General features: G+C 37.7%; 1 protein-coding gene across 1 annotated transcript; it reads left to right on the top strand.

The window, feature by feature from the left end:
- The first annotated feature begins 9,291 nt into the window (after window positions 1–9,291).
- LOC136261549 (probable caffeoyl-CoA O-methyltransferase 2) lies at window positions 9,292–15,547 on the top strand. The gene is made up of 3 exons (XM_066055566.1): window positions 9,292–9,712; window positions 9,775–9,905; window positions 14,731–15,547. The coding sequence occupies exon 3, from the start codon at window positions 14,731–14,733 to the stop codon at window positions 15,508–15,510; it is 780 nt and encodes a 259-aa protein (XP_065911638.1). The 5' UTR covers window positions 9,292–9,712; window positions 9,775–9,905; the 3' UTR covers window positions 15,511–15,547.
- Window positions 15,548–17,696: the final 2,149 nt, after the last annotated feature.

Below are 17,696 nucleotides of genomic sequence, written 5' to 3'. Positions count from 1 at the left end.
CCTTAGATGTGAGTGACTTCCCATTCCTTTCAAACATGCACAGAAAGTCCAGCAAGTGTAGTTTTGCAGCTAGCTAAAATAGCTAACTGAGTTGGGAATTCACTCTACAGGTCCATGGTCAGAGTTGGGGTAGTTACTTCAGAAAAGTAACTAGTTACATGTTACTTTCATCCCATGTAACTTAGTTACAGTTACTTTTCAAAAAGTAACTAAGTACTCTTGTTACTAGTTACTTTTGTGGTATAAATTATGACTTGTTTTTTGCTTTTGTAACATGAATTTTGCTCAGATATGCATCATTAAGGGATGTAATGCAATGGTGGATCCAGGATGGGGCATTTGGGGCAAATGCACCCCCCCTTCAAGAAATTGCATACAAGATCGAGATACTCTAATAGAGCAGTCAATTACTCTAATAAAGCAGTCACAATGTTCATGAGGCAGTGCAGCTTACTTATGAAGCTATAAATAGGATTTTATTTTACATAACATACATGATGTGATATAATATATTTGGTAAAGGATAACTAGCTATTATTGTTGTGACCTTTTTTTTTTTTTTTTTTTTTTTTTTTGCTCTTCAACTTTTTTCAGCAAGGTGCCCCCCTCTTTCCAGACTCTGGATCCGCCCCTGTAATACATATGTACACTTAAAATAACAATTCTGTGGCTATTTCAGGTCAGTTTTAGTTATTGCTACATCTGTTTCTCAAGCTGAATCATAGAGAACAGTACACAGAATCTGTATACTTAATGTGGCTGTAGCATATGTGGCACAAAAATTGAAGTGCTCTTGCTTTTAAAGCATAATTAGTTATAGTTTCAATGTAACTATTGTAATTAGTTACTATTGTAAATAAGTTACTTTTCAGACAATTATTCCTAGTTACAAAGCAAGTAACTGGTTATATTACTAGTTACTTTAAAAGTAATCAGTTACGTAACTTAGTTACAAAAGTAACTAGTTACCCCCAATGACAATATATTGCAAAGTGGGAGTTGTTAACTGTTTAGATCAGTATTGGATAGATAAGGAATACACCAACTGTGCTTATTACCCGTATTAGTGTTGTTCCAGTACCAGCTTGCTATTTCAGTTCCAGTTCTAGAATCATAAACCTTTGGAATTACAGTTCCAGTTCTAGAACTATAACTGTTAGAATTACAGTTACAGTTACAGTTCTGGAACCATAACCTTTAGAATGACAGTTCCAGTTCTAGTTCTAGAACTACAACCTTTAACATTTTCAGTTCTGTTTTTAGTTCTGCATAATTAGTTTAGTGCTCCATTTCTAAAACAATGCACAGTATGCACTAAACTATGGGTTTTGATTTGAACGTGTTATGTATTTAGGCAGAGCAACTACTTCAAAACCAACTATACATGCAAGGCATTGATGCTCCAAGGCTTTGATTATGAGGGATGATTTGAAGTGAATTATCAAACATTAAACTAGCACATTTCGGAATGACAGAAACACCTATAGCTAGGTAGTGGTTTCACTTCTGAATCAGTGTTGCATTGGGTGTATACCATCACTGGACTGGATCGTGGACTAGACCAGTGGACAGACCACATGGACTGGACCAGTGGACAAGCCACTGGATCAGTGGATAGACCATGGGCTGGACAGGTTTCTTTCTTTTTATTGCAACTATTTAGGAAACTAGTTGTTACTACAGTATTTTTTTTCCACAGCAGCACTAAATTTAGACTATACATGTAGGTGGACCTGTCAACTTAAAGCTTGTATATGGAAAAGCAAGATCGACAGATAAACTACAGCTACTTAATATTGCTTACTCGAATGTCCATAGTTTGTGTTAGAGGATGCATGTCGATTGTCACTACTATACATTAAATGTTAAAAACAAGAAGTATGGTGGACGCACACGCACACACAAAGCTAAGAGTTTAACTGTAAATGAAAGCATTTAATACTTCAATTTTAACAGCTATTTTGCACATCTTTCAAGATTGACTAGCAAACAATTCCTGTTCAAAGGATTAACGCAAGTTGTTATTTGTAAACAACTCTAGAAAAATGAACAAGCAATGCAGGTGGGAAAAGTTGATAGGTTCATTTGCACATGTGTAACAATATCATTTCTTTTATAGCAGTATAGCTAAGTTCAATATGTTCAATATCTCAAAAGCATGGAAGTTATAAGCCAAAATTGTCCTCAGAAACAAGGAAGAATTAACTCTAACAATGTAATAGTTTCACTAACTGTAGTTGTGTAATGAGCATCGTATTTGCTATTTTTATTGATAATAACTAAATGATTATGATCAATTTCAGTTCTAGTATTAGTTCCAGTACTTGATAAATTTTCTTTTTAGTTCCAGTTCTAGTTCCAGTATTTAGGGAAATAAATTATTGTTCTAGTTCCAGTTCCAGTATTGAGAAAAGTAAAATTATTGTTCCAGTTCTAGAACTGGAACTAAAATAAAATTGCTGGTACTGGAATTACTTTTAGTTCCAGTACTGAGAACTGGAACAACACTAACCCGTATTTTCCGAATTGATTGCAGAGACCCTTCTCGTACTTTTCTTCATTTCTAATGTTGTGTAATTTGTAGACCATAGCTGAATACATAGCATAATGGCCACTGTTGGCAGGTGTAAAATTATTGCATGGCGCAGTATGTGTAGGTTCAGTAGTCAAAAATTAAGGGTTCAAAGAAAAAAAGTAGCAAAACAAGAGAAGTTATGCACTTATCACAAAGTTTTGAACCATAACAATACTACTGAGAAGTGTACATCCCTAAAAATGCATAAAATGGTGCAAAGTATTTTGAAATGCCAGTGAAATTGCAAAGTGATAACCATGTAACACTGACGGTTAGTTACTCACATACCTTTAGGATGAATTTCACTGTTGTAGCACCGGTAGATAGACCAATTCAAATCTCACTTTATTCCTTTCAAGTGGCTTTTAATAAACTTCAGTGTTGTACTCTCCTTGATGTGTTTCTCCATGTATAGTATACTGTATGAAATATTCTTCACTCATCGTTACACAGAATTGTTAGAAATTATGACTACATTTAGAGTTCAGTTGAGACCCGACATTTATTCAAACTTATTTTTATAATGCTGTATACCCTACTTATTTTTATGCTAAGAAGGCTGGCTATCATTTTACAGTACAGCAAATGTCACTTGCACCTAAGAAATGTAAGTACTAGTTCTTAAAGGGCTTTATTTAGCTAACCTTTATAGTAACAGACAGCTTGACTTGGAGTATTTCATGACCTTCCTCTTGCATGGAAATCCAAACTTTTGTGGATGAGAAACAAGTAATCAAGTTTGCCTTACCTGTACAGTTCTTGTTAAATTGCTACCATGATTTTTGTACGTTAGCATTTTACCCTTAATGGGTTTTGCTAATCAATAAGGGTGCCAGGTACATGTAATTGAAAATGCTGTAAGACCCCATTTTGCATATCCAGTCACATATAACGTCAGGGTTGAGTAGTAGCATATCCATCACTGAAGGCAGAGAAATAATTCCTACCCTATGACTTATGAATCTCCGATTTTAGAGGGTAGTGAAAACTCACTGAAAATATTCTTTGTAAGACTTCACCACTATTTAGAATATTAACTTACATTGTTTTAAGCTGTTACATACGTTGTATCATTTACTACAGCATTTTTGAACATTAATATATAGATATATTACATGCTTGGCCCTGTCCATCATCAGGTGTCCCCTATTCAAAGTTTCCATTAGTGCATCACTTGTGGCATCTAATGCAGGCTTAGACTAGCAATTGATTTTATTATGACTGAAGTATGTTCCTCTCCATATTAGGTGTTCATGGCAAGCAGGTACTCTTCCACTGGAGTCTATACTACTGAGGTAAAATTCCTGTTAGTATAATGAAATCATCTGTTTGGAACGGGAAGGTACAAACACTGGAATGGACTACTGATTTCATAATTCATTTTTCAACACTTTTAGCACATTGGCTATTACACATTCTTCAACACAGTGCCCACTTGTTTTCATTGACATGTCCCAAAATTGTAGTGTATGGTATAGGCAAAATATTAGTATTTCTCAGAGATACCTACTTGGTGTCTTCTATACCAAATTTGCAAACACAATAGTACATACTATGTGAGCATACATATACACAGTAGTTGACTAATGGCTGTAGTAGTGGTACATCACACAGTAGACATTATTACAACTTGCTACTATACTGTACAATGTAGCAGCTACCATGTACGGATGTAATTAGTTTATAATGTTTAGCTAGATCATTTCATCCCAAGCCCCTGAAAATGTTTATCTTTGTGCAAATGCAGAATACTTCATTTTGCTATCAATGTACACATTCAACTTTATAAAGCAAGTCATGTCATGCAGATTTGATGCTATGCAAGTGGTCTATAGGGTGCTTTGGTGAAGTACATAGGCATTTCTGAGGAATACGGTTTCATTAACTAACAGCACACTCCTGTACCCTGACAATTAAAGCATACAAATAGTGAAATTAAAATCCAAAAATTACCAGACTGGTAATTTTTGAATTTTAATTTCACTTTTTGTATTCTGTTCCATTCAATGGGAAGGTACAAACAGTGGACTGGACAACTGGAATGGATTACTGGACTAGTGATTTTTGGTTCATTGGTAATGAACCAAAAATCACCAGTCCAGTAATCCAGTCCAGTAATCCATTCCAGTTGTCTAGTTTACTGTTTGTACCTTCCCATTGAATAGAACATGCATGCTATATAATGGCTGGCCTTTGTGTGGGTATGCAGCTGGCTGTAGGTTCACATGAAGGTTGGTTTGGGGAAATTATTTACGTATGTGTGTTTGTCCATGCTCACTTGAGCAAAATATTTTGAAACTGAAAGGTTGACGGAAGGCACTGGATAGTTATATAACAATATATTTTAAGTATGGCTGATCAATTTTATCGACTATGAACACCAGGAGATTAGTGAACAATTTTAAAAAGTTTATGGTGATGTATAAGATTTACCAAGAGTGTTTTAGCTTGTATAATAAATGATTGTGTGGAGTACATAACACAGATATTCAAGTAATTGTTTGTTTTGGGTTGCCTTAATTTACTAGTTGGCGTGTGTATTTAGCCATTTCAGCCAGTATACCAAGTGAAAACATGATATCTTAAAATGAAAATAACAATAGCTATTGTTAGAGTTCTGGAACTGCCAAGTGGATCCCAAAGATGTAACAGGATACTTGTTTAGGCCACCAAGCTGGAGTTATATCAGATCCTTATTATACTACATCTTACATGTGGAAAAGATGTTGAATAACCCGCTGGTGAACAAAGACCAATTGCCACATATGCATGTCAAATTAACCATTTTGAAAATCAATCAAAAATCCATGCTATTTCATACAATCATTTATTAAGGGCCAACACATCAATAACTCTGCAATACTATTATTTACTCTTAAGAGGTTTCAGTATAATCACCCACCCTTTGATTGTGATTTCCTACCATTAATGCTGTGTACAGATGTGTGAACACAATGTCAACCATCAAACACATTCCATCCACTCATTCATAATAATGATCACCCACAGGGTAACAGAGTTACTATCTCAAATTGATCATACTAGTACAGCATGGTGAGGCTCCTGCACACGTACCACCAGATGTCATATACTAGATACGGAGGCTGAAGACTGAGCAGTGAATACTGTTGAGAACATGTCAGCTACTGACACTTGGATTGGCAGGCTAGCTGTACTCTATTGTGACTAAATACATGAATGTAAACTTCATATTTATACAATGATGTCTCACTGCATGGTGTACACAGCATAAGAGGACACATCTGTTTCTATTCTGTTTCTACCGGTCAAGGGATGAGCTATGATGACATGTTAACGAAGGTATCATGGTATCATGCAGGTACAATGTATCTGACCTGTCACAGTGACCATCAGACTTGTACATTTCTGACAATTACAGTGTAAGCTTCCTTGTCTCAAAATACTTGTGTTGCTGCTGTCTGACATGAGGTACACCTTAGACTTGAGGTCATGAAGTACACCTAGTTTTGTTTAGGACCTACTTGACATGGTCATTATAATGAGGTAGTCATATTAATGAGGTCATGAAGTATACCTTAGCTATGTTTGGAACCTACTTGACATGGTCACTATCATGAAGTAGTCTTATTAACGAGGTCCTACACTGTGTGTGAGATGTATTTAACATGGCTGGGGTCCTATTAAGTAAATGGCATAGTTAAGGGTTCAACTTCCCAAGGTTTTACTTCTAATCATTTTGCTCATTCTCTCCATTCAATGTATCATTCATGGAGCTCCACATCTTAGCACCCACCCTAGCAAGTTTCACTATAATCCTCACTGCAACAAAGGAGCAAGCAACTGATACTAACACTTTGACTAACCAACATTAGCAACAATCAGTTCTACTCTATGTAATGAATACCACATTGATGATTTACTGTCCGGCTGTCCTAGACTTCATGCTCCATGTATTGATCAGTCTATATTATGTACATGCCTGCACACTGGTATATACAACCTACTTTAAGACCTGCAAGCATTAACCAAACCGGTGCCAGCAATAAAATGCTTTGTGACAGTCAGCTTGGATACTACAAGCAGCCCTTGATGAGTTGTGGTACTGGTACAGTTATCTACTATTGGCGTCACTGCGGCGATTGAGGCAAATGGCACAAGACTATGACACAGTGCACAATCATTCCACCTTGCAATCAACTGCTAGATCTCCCACCAGGCCTACACATGCCAGTAGTGATCTCACCAATGTCACCATTGGCCTTCACAAGGGCCCCTGATACACAACACCATTGTAATGTGACCGGTACACTTCACAAGGCCACTGATATACAATCAAAATAGACAGCCGTTCTTATGAAGAAGAAAAAAAAGTTAATTCGAATTTAATATAATGAATTGAAGTTTGAACATTTACTATCCTGACCCAGGGGTTAAAAAAGGGGCTAGTTGTGGCCAAAAAGCTAGTTGTAAAATGACTTTTGGCTAGTTGTAAATGATGATTTGGATAGTTGTAAAACTTGGACAAAAATAGCCAGCTGCACCACATAAAAGTATAAACTCAAAGTCATATATACTTACATGTTGTACATCTTAACTCTTTTACAATTTACTATATACAGGGATTCAACTAAAAGTACCTCAAGATCCAATGTTGAGATAGCCATTTTCAGTCTTTCTTTATTTCACGGTCTACTATTTGTTAAAAATTGTCTTGCATTTCAATATTTCAACATAAAATTGCTTAAAAATCCAATAAAGCAAGGCTTGCATGTACATAATTGTATTCTTATTTTTAAATTTTGTCCCTTCAGCTTGCTATTATCTTAAAATCTCAATCATTTTTCTAAAATTTCTTCCAGGTTTAATCTTGGTACACTTATGTCCGAGTGTGCCCCAGACCCAACTGGTTAGTCAGAAATTCCTACAGTTTTCCTCTTTACTATGGCACTTTGTCACACAAGCCCTCCCTTTACTTTAGCTGTTTGGACAATCATGGCAATGTACAGCACAAAAAGTACTTACTTTCAAACACTACTTGTATGCCTTCTTCCCTCCCCCGGTCTCAGGTTAGGGCTAGTTGTAAAAATTAGCCACTGCCCTGACCACACAATCCGTTTGTGTGGGTGTGGTGGATGGGTGACATATCGTATCACTGGTTACTAGAAGCACCTTAAGCTTGAAATTATAATCCTATTGGTATACATACAACCTGTCATTAGTTAGCATTACAAAGGCACAGGAATAATCCCTACCATATGACTTATCAATCTCTGCACTTGGAATATTCAGTTGTTTTAAATTACAATACTGCATGAACGCTGATAAGTGCAAAACAACATTAGTTGGTTAAACTGTTCCAGTGATCATGCCTAAATCTAATGATAAAGCACTTGTGCTGTAAAGCCTTAATAAATAATAAAGGTGTGCATATACTATGTCATTGTTATATCTGCTTTACCAGTTAGGCACTGAACACACTGACAGAACACTACTTGTCAAGTACCACTAATAGCTAGATCCTTCGCCTTGAGATCCTTTGTACCTTCTTTATTATATAGAAGAACTCACCGGTCATCATATGCTGGAACACGAAGAAACGGTAAGCTGAGGGTGAACACACCAAGTGGAACACACCAAGTGGAACACACACTCCTCCACATGCGAGTCCACATGGCATTACAATCGTCAAGTGATATTTTGTTTCCGGTATTACGTAATTTTGTGGTTGAGCCACCCGTTAACTCCCTACATGCTAACTCTTTGAGTGTATGGATGGTCACATGTGCTGTGTGACTCATTATTAAATTTGGCAGATGATCAGGGGATGCCATGGAAGCAACCCAACTGACATGATAATTATGATTATGGTAGCCATGTAACTTATGGCTTCCAATTTACCATGTCAGGTGCTAGGAAGCTGATAGGCGAACGCTTTGCTTGCATGCCTCACGTGATAGCTAGTATCATGTGTATCCCACTCATGAAGAAGGATATGTTACAAGGCATGCTTGCCTGGTTACAGGGTATAATAAGTTTTATGGTATATTTTGTATCCAGAGATATACATATGTGTATGTATATGTTGTAAGCCTAATTATACCCTTTCTAGGTCTGCCTAGTTTGATAACTGAATTGACTGTAGTTCCAGCAGTTCCGGCTGCCAAAGAGACCGCTCAAGGAACTGCTATATGTATTACTTTGTATGAGTAGTTTTATGGTATATAGTGAGTTGTCATCTATAGATTTTTAAAAATTTCTTTATGAATAATTATAGTATACATCCCCTTTTCTGTGAAATATGTGTATACACCGCTCTTAAAAACAATGTTGTATTCTGTTTTGTTTTGTTTTAGGATTGATTTTATTGCTATAATGACTGGGCAAACAGCTCCAGCTGGTTGTGCCCAAGGGACAAGATGTGCCAGACATGATTCTGACTGATTACGGATGATTCATTTATAATCACCATCCCCAGGCAACAAAAGCTTGGAGGGGACAGCGAGGACTTGCCTGTGCGACTGCTGTCACAGTGTACAGCATAGGGTATTCAGTCTTTTCGGCTATGCGGCACAATGCTATTAGTATTTCAAACCTTTATAACCCCGATAACACTGACGTGAACTAGTCTGGCGCGGCCGCCCCTTCGCATAAAGAGGAAGGGTCTGGTCACTCTAGCATACAAAATTTGTAGCCTGTTACCGAAAACAGGTAACACCAATCAGATCGCGTTGTTGGTAATTACTGAATTTTTGTGACGTTTGTTTATAAGTTACCATAGATACGTAATGAGTGAAAGAAATTATCGCGAAGTTTCATGAAGATGAGATATGATTGAGGCTGCTGGTAGTCGTCTATACGGTGTAACTGAGATCTGCTTACTTTGTATGGTCGTCAGACATGTTATTCTTGTTGCCATTGTTTAATTACATTCCACCGCTACAAATTTGTAATGCTAGAGTGACCAGACCCTTCCTCTTTATGCGAAGGGGCGGCCGCGCCAGACTAGACGTGAACCAGCTGAAATTGTCAGCATTGACATAGTAAATGCAGGTCTCATGAAACCTGCTCCCAGAGTCCCACGTGTTGAGGAGTTGCAAGATTAAAGGTGGTGTTGATCTTCTGACCGACAAGCTTTGGATTGATCATTAGAACAAAGTTAGCAATATATAGCTAGCTACAAAACTACGGGAAAACGCTGTTTTGTTTGTTTTATTCAGGCCAATAGCTAGCTCCGAAGTTTCGTTGTCCACTTGTCCTCCAGGAGAGAAATCGTCACCGTATTGATGATTGATGAAAGCAGCACGAACACGATAACATGATTTTGGTCTGAACACACTCTACGGTCGTGGTGAGTCTGAATGTTCAATTTAGCCGGGTCGGCGGCAGCCCACTCTGATGTCAGGTCGATCAGCAACAAGGGATGCAAGCCCCTATCTGACTGAGGCCCTCGGAGAACGTCGCAGTTATATTAGGTGGTCACGTGAGACACGTGGACGCCTCACTACCCTTGTTGAACTGCTGACTCATCTGTGTTCGTTCTGTAAAATTACTTGATTAGTTGGTAACAGGCCGCGACCGACGGAGCATGCCGAGCGGAAAAGATGGTCTGTACCGTTCACTCAGTAGACCATGAACTTTTCTCTAGTGCAGGTGCTCGCAGTATTTAACACTGAGATAGAATGGGGTTAGGCCACACCAAGTCAAACCTTAGTTTCTGGTCACCCGCCCGCATGGAAAACTGGAACCCCAGTTTATGAGGACTATTATTAATATTACAAGCGCTTAAGTGTACGTGACCAAGGACAGTGATTTTTAAACACTGCAAAAGATCGAGATACTCTAATAGAGCAGTCAGGGATTCTAATAGAGCAGTAACACTACCCTAAACTCTAATACTAGAATAGACAGATACTACTATAACGTTTTTGACTTGTCCTTGATTAGCTAGCTATATAGCTAGCTATTAGTAATGCTTCTGTTGCCAGTAAGTAATTTCAGTACAGTATGTATGTAGCATTGATCACTAGCCTAATGATCAGATATACCATAGCTTTAAACTTTCCTAACAATTCAGATGTAGTTCTCTAATGATTAGTCTAGTAACTCTTCTAGTGGATCTAAACTTGGATTTCCTTATCACTGATCACTGATATACTGACTTGAAATCCGGTAACGTTTGGTGAGCTCAAACTTCAACTTTTCCATGGTTACATAATTGCAAGTATGGTCCTAAATTAGCAAGTGCATGACATCCCTTAGTTAAAACATTAACTTAGCTTTCCCACATGATCACTGAAAAACAATATAGCCTGGAGCACTCAACAACTCAACTCAAAACTTTGACAGCTACTTTACTCAAGGTTTACTGTATAGAAGGCTGGAAACGTATGCATATATAGTTGGCTAAGACTTCACATTTGAAAGAGTTTCTGATGATGTGTTAATATAACTTTGGATTATTATTAGCTAGCTAATAAATAATAATTTCCTGACATAGCTAATGAAACATTTCATTTGTAAAGCAAAAGTAGCTACATGAGCAGACCTTTCCTTAGTGTTAGCTACACATTGTTGTGCTCAGCAGTGTAGCTAGCCATCGACAATTTTTCTGGTGCATTTTGTAGAAGCATAATTAACTACTTATGCTATAAGAATGTTGGTTAAGCTTGGTTGTAAACTCAATATGAAATGGGTAAATTGAGCAAAATTAATAACATTACAGTATTACTGGTGTATATGTAAGAGTCTATGATAGTCCTGAAGTCCTGATCATCCGCCCGCCCGCATCCTTTTGTTGGCTAGGGAGTGACCAGAAACTAAGGTATGACTTGGAGTGGCCTTAATATCATCGGAAGCAAGAAACCATCAGTGGTGGGGGGTAGAGCATAATGCTCGCATAATGGGTGGCATGCTCTTCCGATCGAAAGCAGGCTTGTGCTGGTAAATGCATCTGCACAAAGTATCGTTGCTCCCTTTATACTACACGAGTTAGTTCGCCGCGAAGGGTGGGTCATCTTCAGTAATTGGGTCGACGGATCCGAGTGGATCCATGCTTACAAGTGCCTCCTGAAATAAATTATTATGCGTGATTTGTGCGCCAAAAGTGGCAAGTCCACGTGAGCCAGATATATAGCTTCAGGGTGCTCTGGATGGTGAGCTGGATGGGCTAGCCAGCCAGAGCTAGGCCACACTTCTTTCATAATGCCCATATCCAGAGTACTCATCTCAGTAGCGCTGCTTGATCGACAATTGCTTGAGTCAACTGGACTGGGCTTGCATTCGTTTACTGTTTATTTGAGTGAGATGAGGAGTGAGAAAGCCCGTGATCTACGAACGTGACATAGTAAATTTCCCCTTCCTCGTGTAATGGAAATGACGAGACGTGCTGGATATCAAGTCTTCAATTGTTCAATATGAGCACTGGACCCACCTTAAATGGATAACCATATCAAGAGATGGCTGTGTCACTATCAAAAACGGCCATTGAATATAATAGTCTGACTCAATGAATTGCGAGGTGAAGTGATTTGAGGCATGATGAGAAGTGCATCATTGAACTTGTAGTCGGGAAGATATTGGATGATCACTCGGGGCTCTGCCTTGCATGTCCATGGTGGCTCCAGTGACACTGATTTCTTCGGTTGGGGCTGTTATCCTATCACCTGACATCACGTTTACTCCGTGTTTTCAGCAGTGGAGCAGTGTTTAGCAGCAGGCTGCACATTACATGACTGCAGGACAGGAGCATAGTATAGCCTGCTCTGAGCCCAGGATGATAAAGGAGGCAATGACACCAATGTCAAGACAGTACGTATGAATGTACACCAAAAGTTGTACTACAATTGTCGCTGTTTGGAAGCTGTGGTACTTTTAATTACTTGATCTTTAAGTTTATTGTAGGAGTGATCACCAGTTGGTTGCAATACAAGGTCACAAATTTCTGTGGCATACTCAGGCAACAAGCTAGTGACAACGTAATCAAACATGGTTTGTTGAGATGCGATGTGACGAGTAGAGAACTATGCTTCCACTTGAGTGAACCAGATGTGAGGATCTGGTAGCCAGAATGGAGGTAGCTTCATGGACATGGATGCAACAAGTGGTTGTTTTTGAAGTTGCTCTGTAGTGATCTGGCGGTTAGTGTTGCTGGTCTGTTGGCTGGAGTTGCTGTTGTTTGTTGTCATCACTCATCTTGTAATCACGTTAGGGTCAACAACAGTTAACGAGTGATAACAAACATTATTGCTCTGGTAACACATGATAATAGCTGTGCAAAAGCCAACTAACTGTTACAAAACACAAAACCAGTATTTATAAGTAATTATCTACAAACGTCACGTGATAGTTCTAAAAAGTTCTGCAATTATGTCAGTCACTACAGATGCAGTTTTGCCACCACCACACCTGATTCATCTGGAAACAAGACATAAAACCACAGGGGTCATTTCATTTCACTTTTATTAATTAACAAGCCCCTGAAGGAGTAAAACGTTAATACACAATTAATTTAAATCAGTCAGTTAATACACTGCAAGGGCTAGTACAGTACTAGGTTGAAGAAGGAGCTCCAGATCTCAGCAAAGTGGCTTCTTAGGCACTTGCCGACAAGCTATTTAGACTGCTCTGGGAATTTTTCATTTAATTTAGTGGTAGCGCAGTGTCAAGATCCTGCAGTTAGAGCAGCTACATTGTTTTCCGACGATAATGTTGAAACTACTGGCAGTAACTGTTAATATCCTGCATGTTTGCTGGCTAAGTGTAGCTACACACTTATAGTGTTGTGGAAGTTTAGCCTGTCTCGGTATTTGTAGTCTTGACTCTCAGTTAGCCAAACCACAAAACATTAATCATGTTGGTGAATTTAATAACTATGGGGTTCACAATTATAATTGTATGAGATTTGCACTGGTATTTCCTCTTTTACTACGTAAACATAATATTACAGCAGTGAGTAATTCTTGTATAACTAATTAGAAAACAAGTCCCATATCTGGTAGGATGTGATTGCTTGCTCTGCTGTTTTCTTTTGCTGTGCATGGCTAGTAGTTTGCAATATGACATCTAAGGAAGCCTCAAATTACAACTATCAAAGAACAGAAGAATCTGTGGAACAAGAGGATCTAGCATGGAGTCTACTAATTTAGAAGTTGAAAGAGGGTGGCCACGTGGTCGCATCCATGAAACTAAACTCCCTTCCAAACAACACTCCAACTGGTGGGGGGTATGGCCAACCTTTCCAGTCCTTTTGTCCCGGGCTCTTTCCTGCTTGTCATTTTGGGGACAAGTCACTTCATCTCCCTGGGTTGCAGGGGCAAGCGACCCTCAGCCCTCCCCTCATCCTGTATGGACATTGTGCCAGTCTGATTTCTCATGTATGACAAGGGCCAGGATGCAGAGGGAGATGATGTTGTTGACCTTTTAGATGAAGTAGAAGCCCTGGAATTTGTTAAGTTTGTCCAATCGCTGTTCTCCAGCAGGTCTCTCACCATTCCTAGGCTTTCCATCTTGAAATTAATGATCTCCATATTATACTGATTTAGTGGTCTCAGGTTCTGAGTGAGCCATATTTCTTGGGCACCAGAAATACTACTGAGAAATTAACTAGGACAGTTGGGAGCTACTTTTATTATCCCCTTCTCCAGTAGTCTCTGGGTCTACCTTGCCAGTCTCTGAAAACAAAGGTGTTGACTTCTGAACTGGGGGTGATAACAGATCTACCATATAGCAGGTTATTTTTGAAGCAAAAACTTTGGAGAAGTGGCAAAATCTGAATTTTGAAGGTTTTAAATTTCGAAGCATGTTCAGGTGAATTTCAAATAAATGGAATTCGTGTTACAAATTGCTAAAGATTTGTGTGTGTAGCTTCAGGTGACTGCACTATTAGAGTATCTCGATAGTGCACTTGTTACATATATGTAGCAGTAAATGTACTGCATTAGGGTACATCTCAAAAATGTGGGTACCATCTAACTAAAGGCCAAACTATATGTTTATTCATGCAGACAGGATTGAATCAATCAGGCTGGACCAACTTTGGGTAACTATAAGAAGTTAACATTTATTCATTTTATTAAACAATTTATATATGGCAAACTATGAAAGTATCACACATAAGCTATTTGTGCAGTGTGTTTATTGTTGTCATTTCGAAGTCATGTGCATGGTTTATACAGATGACCAATATGAATTGGAAGATTGTTGCTGGTGTAGGATGTGCTAGTTTGGCAGCTGCTGGAACAGGTTATCTGCTCTACCTACTGGGTCAGAAAAGTGCTCATTCTGACAAAAGATTGCCTAGCACTGACAAGACCTACGAGAACAATGATCCTATTAATCTCTATGTAATTGATCACACCACCATTAATCCTGTACTGAAGAAACTTCACAAGTTGTCTACTTCTCATTCTAAAGGAATCATGACTACAGCCATTGAGCAAGACACTTTCCTTACAATACTTACCAAATCCTTAAATGCCAAAAAGGCTATTGATATTGGAATGTTCTTTGGATGTAGAGCTATGGCATTGGCACTTGGGCTATCAGATGGCGGGAAAGTTGTTGGTCTGGAAATTAATTCAGAGTACATAGAAAATGGAAAACCATTTTTTGCTGAAGCAGGGATAAGTGATAAGATTGACATACGCATAAAAGATGCTGAAGAAGGTCTTTCTGAGATGATTAAAGATGGGGAAAGTGGCACATATGATATTGCTTTCTTGGATGCCTTTAATAAGAGTTATCCCTCATACCTTGAACCAGTTTACACTCTGCTATGTCCAGAAGGCTTGTTTGTCATTGATAATGCACTTCAAGGAGGCAAAGTTGTTGATCCACAAGTTGATAAGTCTGTAAACGGTGTGTTTAGAATAAATGACATGCTTAAAAATGATTGTCGATTTGAAGTAGTACTGCTAAAAGTAGCAGATGGAATTATGATAGCTAGGAAAATATAATTCTTTTGCTATATAACTGCTATGGCTATGCAGAATATTCATTTATGCTTGTGAATAAATTTGTGATTTTATTCACTGTAATGTTTTAATAATTATATGTATAGTATGAAAAAATACTTATAGTCTTCTAATTTAATTCAAGTAGTTAGATGGTCTCAGGTAGGCTGACATGTGTGCTGAACATGCATTTGGTATGATAGTGATATTAAAACCCTATTTGTTTTAGTGACAATTAAGTGAATGAGTTGATTCTCAACTACAGGAAAATCCATAGATAAATGAAAAAGATTCTTGTGTGGTTTTGGATGTCTATTTCAGCCGGTAGGTGTTGATACCAGCTTAGAGTTATGTGATGTTTAGTTGCATATGATAATATATTAAACCACTGGTGTAGTTCTTGCAAGTAATTATATGTAGCATATTATACCAACTCAATGGATGTGTGCATGTATGCATGTGGGTTTTGGAATGAAGCACTGTGAATGTCACCAACTACTTTACGATAACTGATGAATGTATAAAGTATATAGAACTGATTGGGAGGGGAGGTAGTGATTTTTCTGCATTCTATGGTTACATCTCTAGAGGGATAGTAAGATAGTGAATAGTTGATTAATGTAACTACACATGCAGCAAATAGAGATCATGTGGTTATCAATGCACAATATGTATGATTCTATAGCTACTTTCAAGGATATATGTCAAAATATTTGAATCTCATGTTTCATGGTTAAAGGTTTACATATGATTTTCTATATTAAATCAAGCATGGTGTGTAATGTTATCATGTAATTGAATGTCCAGGTTCATTCAAACTGTTAGCAGTTGTACTTATACTGACCCAGGATTACATATGCATTCACTGTACGTTGGAATTGTGCACGTCTTAGCAGCTATATATTCTAATCAGAGCTAGCTATATACAAGTCATAATTATGTAGTGTAGAATAAACAATGGAGTCACATACATGTTACACACAAATTCAGTTGGAATTGTATCTCCTATATATAGGAAATTGTGCATATGCTGTAAAGTTATATGTAATCAATAAATAGAAATAAGAGTGAACTGAACATGTAACTATACCATATAGCTAGCTATCATATTTGTGTATGTACAAAAGTACTCTAAATAAAATGTGAAATAGCATAAAAAGTATGCAAAGTGTCAAAACACAAGGTTGCAACCTGAGTTTGTAAACACTAACCTTGAACATGCCAAATACCAAGCATATTGTGAACAGGATCAAATAATGTAGACTTTAATTGCTAATGTGGCACTAAAATTTCTATAGCAATTGGTCTGTGAAATTATTGAGAATGCACGATGTCAGAATCAGCATGAGGAGAGGGAGATCTACAGTTAGCTGGAGGCTAAGAGTTGTTTCTTCATTGCTATCCACAAAAGCTAATTCATGACCACTATTACACAGTTCTAAAGTTATTCACTCATTAAAAATATATATTTTTCACCACTCACGACATGTGATAGCAAATAAACAGTGACTTCAACACTTCACAAATACTTAATATTGTTTTTCTTTCACATACGTTTAAGGTTAGTTTAATCTCTTGTGCCTTGTGGAGCCATGCTTCCTTGTTATGTACATTGCCTATAGCTTGCTAAGGCTGTACTGATACCATCCAATACCAATATCCGATATTTATTGTCTATTTCCAATACAGGTTTTCTAATGAACCGATATTAAAGACACAACCAATACTTTAAAAGTGTAGTTGATATTCCAAGCTTGCATAGCCAGATTGCTTTTTCTTGGACATATTTAAAACATTTATTCTCCACAAGATGGCTATTGAGAATATACAGACCCTCTCTCCTATACTGATGAGTACTGCAGCTCTGACCATCAATTACATACTTGAGATGTCGAGTAAACATATCTACATTTGGCAACAATAGTTTGGTACCATTTACAATGAACATTAGGAATTAGCAGTTAGCATGTGACTTTTTTTTTTACATATCAGTGGTGTTAATACAGCCATCCCTGCTGTGACAGTTGCCATGGTGTAGTATTTACTGGTTTTATAATAATACGTCATCAGTCCAGTCCTCAAGTATTTTAAAATTTAATTGTATTTAATGTAGCCAGGCAGGCCAGGTATACAGTATAGTCAGGGAATATTAACAGATATTTGGCAAATCTGGGAATGAATTCCTTACC

This window comes from Dysidea avara, chromosome 7, assembly GCF_963678975.1.
Source record: "Dysidea avara chromosome 7, odDysAvar1.4, whole genome shotgun sequence".
NCBI lineage: Eukaryota > Metazoa > Porifera > Demospongiae > Dictyoceratida > Dysideidae > Dysidea > Dysidea avara.
Note: the sequence above shows the minus strand (reverse complement) of the source record. Positions and strands in the feature narration are given on the sequence as shown.